This window comes from Mus caroli, unplaced genomic scaffold (genome assembly GCF_978045245.1).
Source record: "Mus caroli unplaced genomic scaffold, Mus_caroli_1 scaffold_10, whole genome shotgun sequence".
NCBI lineage: Eukaryota > Metazoa > Chordata > Mammalia > Rodentia > Muridae > Mus > Mus caroli.
This window is the reverse complement of record NW_028227265.1, coordinates 125,445,927-125,455,429: the sequence shown is the minus strand read 5'-3', so window position 1 is coordinate 125,455,429 and position 9,503 is coordinate 125,445,927. Positions and strand designations below refer to the sequence as shown.

Genomic DNA, 9,503 nt, shown 5'->3' with positions numbered 1-9,503 from the left:
AGGAATCGCTTGCTAGAAGTTAGAATCACCTGTAGAACAGGCCTCTGGGCAAGTCTGAGGGGGATTACCTTGCTTAGTTGAGGTAGGAAAGTGCTGTGGGTGGCGCCACTCATCGGGCAAGAAATCCCGGGATGAGAAAGAGAAAGCAAGCAGAGCTCTGGCATGCATCAATCCACTGCTTGCTCTCTTCTGCCTGCACGTGTACTGTAACTGGCTTCTTCAAGCTAATGCTACTAAAATATACACCATAGCTCCTGTCTCTGCTCTACTACCTACTCTTCTAGCTGTGCCAAGCAATGTCTCTCTCCCCATGTCTCTTTTCCGGGGTGAGGGTGTCCCCATCCTGTTCCCTTTTTTTCCCCTGAGTCAGAGAAGAATCGACCTCACAGAGGGTGCTGCACAGAGCCATGGGGTTATATAAATCCCAGGGCAGAGGGAAGGTGGAGAGGAGGGAGTCAAGAGAAGCAGAGGATGGCAGGAGAGCCAGAGTTCCATCAGCCAAAGAACCATGGTGAGGCTGGGTACCGACTAGGGGAAGCAGGGTCCAGGACCCAGGATCCAGGGTCCAGGACCCAGGATCCAGGATCCAGGACCCAGGATCCAGGATCCAGGGTGATCTGGTCCTGGCCTCCAGCCTGGGAGAGGTGGTGATGAGGGAGGTGGCTGAGCTTTGAAGGTCAGCTGCTTATCTTCTGCCCCATTCAGAGGAGGAGGAGGTCACATCTGGAGACCAGGGATTTGCTGAGCATGACCCCGAGGGTCTCATTTGCAGCTCCAAGAGTTTACAAGGTACCAGGATGACTCAGGGGCAGAGGTGTCAGGGACTCTCTGCAGAAGGAACACAGCAGAGCAGGATCTGCTCCCTGGGAGCTCAGCTCTGCCCCTCTGCCGGTTCTGCAGGGCATCTGACCCAAGTCCCCTGGCTTCTGCTGCTTCTCATCTCTTTGGGCCTCTTTTTGCTTATGTTGGCCACCCTGGCTCAAGGTAAGTCAGAGCAGGGCTGGGAGAGGGTGACAGGAGTACAGAATTCTTTTAGGTTGACTTGTTTGCTTTTTTTTTGGGGGGGGGGAGGTCTGTTTTTATTTTATTTATTATTTTATTTTTGCACTTGTTAAGCAAGAACTCCAGCATGGGACAGTAGCTGAGCTCTTAGATTTTCCCTCTGTGGTGATCATTGCCTAGACCCAAATTCACCACAGCTGGGACATCTAAAGTCCACATCCTTCCTTTCATCTGTGACCACCAGCAGCTTACTGTCCTTCTCTGAAATGGGGATCATCTTTCCCTTGCAACTGAACTTGGCACAGCCAGGTACTGTCAGTGTTCATAAGAGGGCATGGGTGTGCTCTTCTCTCTTGCAGTCTCCAGGATTCGTGCATACTCACAGGGACAGACCCAGGATCAACAGGGTAGCTCCAGCTTGGACAAGGGTAACTGGGGCTCTAGGTGGGAGAGGACTCTGAGGTTGTATGAGGCGGGTAACCATGGGCACAGGCATGCTGGATGCATGGCATGATGGGGGAGGCCAGAGACCTGTTGGGCCTAACAGAGTCTGAGACTCAGTGCTGTGGTCTGTGAAATGGGGTCCTGCGGTCAATATGACCACCAGTGTGATTTCATGGGTCCAGCTCTGGACCAGGCACGCAGTGATGCTTAATTGTTGCCAACCTCTCCTTGTAGTTGCTGTTCCTTGGGAGCAGACACACTCCAGCTTGGAGCAGATCCAGCAGATCCAGCAGCAGCTGACTCAGTTCAACGCCTCGCTGGGTGAGACTCCAATGCCTGAGTTAGGACAAAGGGCAGAGCAGAGGGGTCATCAGATGGGTTGGCATCCACCTTCTGGGGCTTCCACTGAGGCAGGCAGGACAGAGCACATGCATTGAGGTCTGGGTTTGGGGAGCTCTGAGTTGATAACTGAAATAAGAGACCAGCCCTGGGCTCTAAGGTCCAAGGCAGAAGGGAGAAGAGAAGCCAGCCACTGAACTCAGTGTCTGCTCCGTAGCTGGCCTGTGCCGGCCCTGTCCCTGGGACTGGGAGCTCTTCCAGGGAAGCTGCTACCTCTTCTCCAGAACCCTGGGCAGCTGGGAAACCTCTGCCTCCTCCTGCAAGGATCTCGGGGCCCACCTGGTGATTGTCAACAGTGTTTCAGAGCAGGTGAGTGGGTCCATCTGTCCTGGGCATTGGACTCTAGATGATAGGAATCTGTGGGATGTGAAGGAGATGCTGTCTGGGAGGGCTTCCTGTAGGAGGCAGCACAATGGAGTGAGGAGGTCCTCTGGGGGAAGAACAGAGGGAAAGCAGTTAGACCTGCAGGGAGTGGAGAAAGTCTGAGACATTGTGTATCCTTCCAGAGATACACCTGTGAACTGAGATATAAATTATTTCCTCCTGTGTGCCCTTTAACCCCCACCCATGGATGCAATTTTATGCCAGAAAACCAGATTAACAGCGATAGGCTTGAGTTCAGAAAGAACATGCCTGAAGGCAGGAAAGAGTGGGATTTTGGAGGGGTGGAGGTATCCTCCTGTCCATCCTCCTGACTCCCACCTCCATTCAGCAATTCCTCAAATACTGGGACATCAGAAAGAATCAGCTCACCTGGATCGGCCTCAGCGATCACAGAAGTGAAGGTTCCTGGCAGTGGGTAGATGACACCCCACTCAAACTCAGGTGAACCCTCAGAGGCATGGGGCAGGGAGATGGCTCTCACTCTAAACAGTCTTCAGTGTTGGAAAGCACCAGGCACATTTCAAATCCAGGACCCTACATCCCTGGACTTTCTGTCCTTTGAGCCTAAGTTTGAGTCCCCAGAATCTGCATTTTCACTTTGCTGGCATGGTTCGCATGGAGATGATGTGGTGACCAAAATGAGAACCCACATTTTGCTAAGCCCTGACCTGGACTCCTGTCCACTGGCTTGGTCCTCAGACTTTGTCCATGAAAGCCCAAGCCCCAGGACTTCTGCCGTGAATGAGGAGAGGGTGGTTCTGGGCAGGATGGCTGTCTCTGATAACTGGTAATGTTACAGCTTCTGGAAAGAAGGGGAACCCAATAACGAAGGCGACGAGGACTGCGTGGTAATGGCAGAAGACAAATGGAACGACAGCCGTTGTACTGCAAACAACTTCTGGGTCTGTGAGCAGCCCTCGGCTCCCTGCCCTCGCCACTGAGGGTCTGTCCTCCCCTAGCCACACAGGCAGCCCTCGGCTTCCTGCCCTCGCCACTGAGGGTCTTGTGCTCCCCCAGCCACACAGGCAGCCCTCGGCTCCCTGCCCTCACCACTGAGGGTCTTGTGCTCCCCCAGCCACACAGGCAGCCCTCGGCTCCCTGCCCTCACCACTGAGGGTCTTGTGCTCCCCCAGCCACACAGGCAGCCCTCGGCTCCCTGCCCTCGCCACTGAGGGTCTTGTGCTCCCCCAGCCACACAGGCAACTTGGGGGCACTCTGCTCCCCTTCCAGCTGCCTTGTTCATCCCAGTGCCCCTGTTCTGAGACCTTTGAGATCCTGAGAGAGTCCCTGAGGCACTCTACCCTGCAGCGCTTCCCTCTTCCTCTGTGGGTGATTTCAGTTCCACAAATCCTGAGCCCAGGAGTCCCCTCAGTAGAGTCACACCCGCTTGGGGCTGGGGTATAGCTCAATGATACACCCCAGTTTGCCTAGCATGGGTGGCTCTCTGAGTCCCATCCCCAGCACCCAAATAAAATAATAAACTATTAAATGTATACATGGTTTGATGTGTTGTATTTAGTGGATTCTCTATTTCTGACTCTGTCTTCATTGGTAAAACTTAAAAATGTTTCATGTTAACTAGTATATTAGTGTCTACAACATCTTTGGGTTGTGAGCAATTTGTTTTATGGTTTGTTTGAGTCTCACTATGTATTCCTGGCTGGCCTTTAACTCACAGAGACCTACCTGCTTCTGCCTCTTGAGTGCTGGAATTAAAGGCATGCAGCACTACACCTGGGTGAATATTTTTAAAAACACTGATTTGGTACCTGAACACTCACTGAGTGCATTCTCATTCACATTCATGTTTTCACATTCTCTCTCTTTGTCTGTCTGTCTGTCTGTCTGCCTCTCCCATCTCCACATGCCTCTATTTCTCTCTTCATTCATTAGTTCATTCATTCATTTATTCACAGACCCCCAAGCATTTCTTCCAGATTTCTGTACCCAGAGTTCAAATAAAATGCCACAGTCATCATCTGGTGGTTCTAGAGCTTAGCACATCCTTTGCTCTCAAAACAAACTTCCACAGAACTAGTGGAGGAATGACCAGCCCTCTGGGGCTTCCCAAGGCTACAAAGAGCCACTCAAACCTCAAGGTGCTTTCAGCCACAGGCTGTAGAAACCCAGACCACACTTCCTGCCCCTCCCCCTTGTCTTGGCTCGACCTTCTGCCTGGCGTCATGTGCTTCTTCCACCTCCCCAGTAGGTTCCATGTCCTCAAGGAGCAAACCAGTGTCATCCTGGTGTTCCCCTTACCGTGAGCCTCAGTTTCTCCTGGCACCTAAGGCCAGGGAAAGGATAAAGAGCCCCTCCCAGCATCTCTCCCTCAGGGAAGCTGTCTCCAGAACCTACTGTCTCCCAGCCAGGAAGGCCCTTTTTGCTGGTGATGCCAAAGGCTCAGCCTCCCCTAGTATCTAGAAACCTAAGGAATCTCAGCTAGGGTCATCCCAATAGACTCCCGGTATCATCCCCACTACCAGGCCTATAGCTAGTCACCAGAGATGCCCCCCCGCGTCCCCCCTCCACCGATTTCCATTTCACTCCCAGCCCTCTCCTGCCCACCTCCTCCCCATGCCTGATCACCATCCCCATTCCCCTTCCCTCCACACACTCGTAGGTCCCTCTCTCTATCCATCAAATAACTATTTAGTTTCCCCTTCTGAGTGAGATCTGTGCACTCTCCCTTGGGAGCTTCTTATTATGCAGTTGCTTTGGGTCTGTGGATTATAGCATGATTGTCCTGTACTTTATGGCTAATAGCAACTTATAAGTGTCTTTCTTGCTCTGGGTTACCTCACTTGGGATGAAATTCTCAAGTTCCATCCATTTGCCTGCAAAATTTATGATGCCTTTGCTTTTAATAGCTGGATACTATTGCATTATGTAAATACACCACATTTTCTTTATCCATTCTTCAGGTGAGGGACATCCAGGTTGTTTCCAGTTCCTGGCTATTATGAATAAAGCTACTATGAACATAGTTGAGCAAATGTCCCTGTGGTGTAGTAGAACATCTTTTGGGTATATGCCCAGGAGTGGTATAGCGGGATATAGAGACTAAAGTGGCCACCTCCTGTAGCCAGGCAGGACTTCCAGAGGAGGGAGGGGGTGTCAATCCACCCATAAAACCTCCAGCTCAAAATGTGTCCTACACAAGTTGTGCAGGAGTAAAGATGGAGCACAGATTGAGGGAACAGCCAACCAATGACTGCCCCAACTTGAGACCCATCCCCTGTGAAAGAACCAACCACTGATACTATTAATGATGCTATGCTTGCAGACAGGAGCCTAGCATAACTGTCTCCTGAGAGGCTTCATCCAGCAGTGGATGGAGGCACATGCAGAGACCCACAGCCAAACATCAGGCAGAGCTTGGGAAGTCCTATGGAAGAGTGGAAGATAGATTTGAGCAAGCCTGGGGAGTCAAGGACACTACAAGAGGAACTACAGAGTCAACTAACCTGGGACAATGGGGGCTCACAGAGACTGGACCAGGGAGCATGCAGGAGCTAGACCTAGATGCCCTACACACTGTAGCAAGTGTGCAGCTTGGTCTTCATGTAGGTCCCCTATCAAGCAAAACACAGATTATCTTGGTCTCTGTTTCCTGCCATTGGATCCCCTTCACCCTACCTGGACTATGTGGCTAGGCCTAGTCCGACTGGGACTAGATGTCCCAGGGTGGGACAGTACCCAAGGGGGAGGGGCTGCCATTCTCTGAAGAGAAAGGGAGGGAGAAGTGGGAGGAGGGACTTGGAGAAGAGGAAGGAGGGGGGCTGTGATCGGGATTTAAAGTGAATAAAAAATTATTGAAAAAGAGAGAGAAAAGAAGAAAAAGAAAGAGAGAAAGAAGGAAGGAAAGAAAAGAAGAGAGGGAGGGAGGAAAGGAATGGAGAAAGAGGGGGGAGAGGGAGAGGGAGAAAGAGAGAGCTAGACCTCAGGGAGCTTTTAGATTCTTAGAGGGAAATTCCCTCTCGATCCTCTGGGTGGCGCCAGACATCACGGAAAGCGTTGCTCTGTTTGCTTTTCTGCCTCTGCCTTCATGGTTACCTTGCTTCACTCGCTGACCTCAGGACCAAAGAGAGAGCCTGTCCCAGGGAAAATCAGCTCCTTGATCAGGAACCACTCCCTCTCTCTGCCTTGCCTGACGAGTACCTCCCACCTCGCTCGCTACTGCTTCGTGTGGAGTTCAAAGAATTTAATTTTTTTATTATACAGAAGCCTACAGTTACAAAGCTTTGGATACATCTTAGAAAAACTGCAACTTTAGAGTCCTTGAATATTTTAGGCAAACAGCGATTTTTAAAGAGACTTTGGAGTATTAGAGAGGCCTTGAATTTTGAAAGAGACTTTGGATGTCTTAAAGAGACTGGAATTTTTTGTTTTCTTTTGTTTTTCAAGGCAAGGTAGCCATGACTGTCCTGAAACTCACTCTGAAGACTAAACTGGCCCCGAACTCAGTTATCCACCTGCCTCTTCCTTCTGAGTACTGGGATTAAAGGCATAGGCCACCACCACTACCACCACCACCATCTAGGCAAGAGGCTGAATTTCCAAAGTGCTTGAAAAGAAAGAAAGAAAGAAAGAAAGGAAGGAAGGAAGGAAGGAAGGAAGGAAGGAAGGAAGGAAGAAAGAAAGAAAGAAAGAAAGAAAGAAAGAAAGAAAGAAAGAAAGAAAGAAAGAAAGAAAGAAAGAAAGAAAGAAAGAAAGAAAGAAAGAAAGAAAGAAACCTGGGATTTTAAAAGTTGAACTATTTTATGTTATAACATTAATATTGACATGAGATCTTGAGGATAAACAAGAAAGATAGTGTTATGGTTTAGCGATGACTCTGTTTATGTGACAATTTGACAAAGGTTCAATTGCCCTGATTGGTATTTTTATCAGCTTGAACAAGCTAGGGTTATCTGAGAAGAAAGAACCCTGATTAGAAAATGTCTACATGGCTCCCTTTCTCTGAGGGGAAAGGAAGGATGTCTGGGGAGGAGATGAGAAAGAGAAGGACCGAGAGGAGAGGACGAAGGGGAAGCTGTGATCAGGATATCAATTAACTAATTAATTAATTAATGAAAAAAGAAAGAAAATCCCGCCACAAGACTGGCCTATAGGCAAGCCTGTAGGGTATTTTCTTAATCAGTGATTGGTGCTGCTGCTGGGAAGATGGGCCTGGAGTGTATAAGAAAGCAGACTGGGTAACCCAGGAGACAATGCTCTTCCATGGCTTCCGCTTCAGTTATGCCTTGAGTTCCTACCCTGACTTTCTTTGAGGAGAGACTATGAGATAGATGTGTAGATAAAATAAACTTTCTTCCCTGAGTTGCTCTTGACAGTGCTGTTTTATCACAGTGGTGGAACCCTAGGATATCCACCTACTGTGCTGTCTTTCTCAGTGCTGTAGTATATCATCTGACAAAAGCAAAGGAAGGATTTATTTTGGTTCTTCATTTGAGGGTGCAACCCACTGTGGTACCCAGAATGGGCAGTAGCTGCTCACATTGCATTTGGACTTAGGAAGCAGACAGAATTGAACACCTTTTCTTGCATTTTTTAAAATTCAGGACTGGAGTACAGCCCTTCAGATGGTGCCACCCCTCTTAAGAATGACCCTTCCTGGAGCTGGAGAGATGGCTCAGCAGTTAAGAGCACTGCCTGCTCTTCTGAAGGTTCTGAGTTCAAATCCCAGCAACCACATGATGGCTCACAACCATCTGTAATGAGATCTGACACCCTCTACTGGTGTCTAAAGACATCTATAATATACTTATAGATAATAAATAAGTAAATCTTTTTTTTAAATCGTCCTCCCCCGACTCCCCATAATTAAGCTTCTCTGAAATCACCCTCAGACACTGTGATGGCTATTCGTGATTGCCAACTTGGCTGCATTGTGATGAGCTATACTCCAGAAATGGAGAGCACACTGTGAGAGTCTTTGCTTGGTTAGAAGTGGGTAAATCCACTTCTAGTCTGAATCTTTTGAGGTTTTGATCACATGCCTTTGATATGTATCTTGAGACAGGAAGACACACCTTTAATCTGGGGCACATCTTCTGCTGGAAGCCTTTGTAAGGACGTGGAAAAAGAAGCTTTTGCTCTTTGTCTGCCTACTCCTTACCTTGCTAGCAAGTCTTCACTGGCATTAAAACCTGCTCCTCTGAGATCCTCTACAGAAGACCAGCTGAGACATTCAGCCTTGTACACTAAGCAACTACTGGATTCTTGAACTTTCTATTCATCGCTAGCAATTGTTGGATTAGCTGGATCACACATAGCTATTAATATATAACAATTATATATATATATATTAATATATATAGTTTCAGAGAGAGATTTATTCTATTGAGAACCCTGACTAGTAAATATAAAGACACTGCCAGACTTGTCTTCTAGGTGATCACAAACCAAGTTGACAATGAAAATTAACCATCATATCAGCCAGGGTCCAATAAGCCAGATGTGAACAGCCCAAACTATTTGTAGAAAATTCTGTGACCACAACTTGAGGCTGATGAGACCGCTCAGCAAGTAAGGAGACTGACGACTTGAACCTGATCCTTGTAAACACATGATGGAAGAAGGGAACTCATATCTACAAATTGCCCTCTGATCTCCACACATGCTCTGTCCCCATGTGCATGCCCATCTACCCACATCCCAAATAAATAATAAATAGGTGTATAAATATAAAATGGCTGGCATATATACACATGTATATAAATGGATCTTTTATTATATATCCCCAGTTTGTAATGATCAAAACCAAACAAGTTAGCATTTCTGGTTTTACATTTTTTGCTTATTTGAGTTAGGAGTTTTATTGGTTACTTTTCTGTGACTGCAATAAAACACTATTACCAAGGCAATCTATAGAAGGAAAGAATTATTTGTCTTGCAAAAGGATAAACATCCACCCATTTCACTTTTTTCTTACATATCACTGTTTAGTGCTGTAGGTGTGGTTTGGTTTAGGTGGACTTCTTTTAGAAGGGGTGTTTGTTCTGTTTGTGTTTTGTGGTTTAGGTGGACTTCTTTTAGAAGGGGTGTTTGTTCTGTTTGTGTTTTGTTTGAGACAAGTTTTCCTGTAGCCCAAGCTAGTCTTGGTTTTATAGGCAAATGTTGGAAGACTCTAAATCCATGTTCTTTAAACACATATTTAAAAGTACATTGGTAAGATAAGAGCTAAATAAAACATCAAGTATTTAAGTTCCATTGATGGATGAAATGCTTACTGTAGGGCCAGTGACGTGGCTCAGCTGGGAAGGACACTTGCT

General features: G+C 47.6%; 1 protein-coding gene across 1 annotated transcript; it reads left to right on the top strand.

Moving 5' to 3' along the window:
- The first annotated feature begins 438 nt into the window (after positions 1-438).
- LOC110300071 (CD209 antigen-like protein C) lies at positions 439-3,722 on the top strand. The gene is made up of 8 exons (XM_085844373.1): positions 439-511; positions 706-789; positions 901-984; positions 1,362-1,430; positions 1,681-1,767; positions 2,003-2,154; positions 2,558-2,670; positions 3,029-3,722. Exons 1-8 carry the CDS (start codon positions 472-474, stop codon positions 3,168-3,170), a joined length of 771 nt encoding a protein of 256 aa, XP_085700499.1. The 5' UTR covers positions 439-471; the 3' UTR covers positions 3,171-3,722.
- Positions 3,723-9,503: the final 5,781 nt, after the last annotated feature.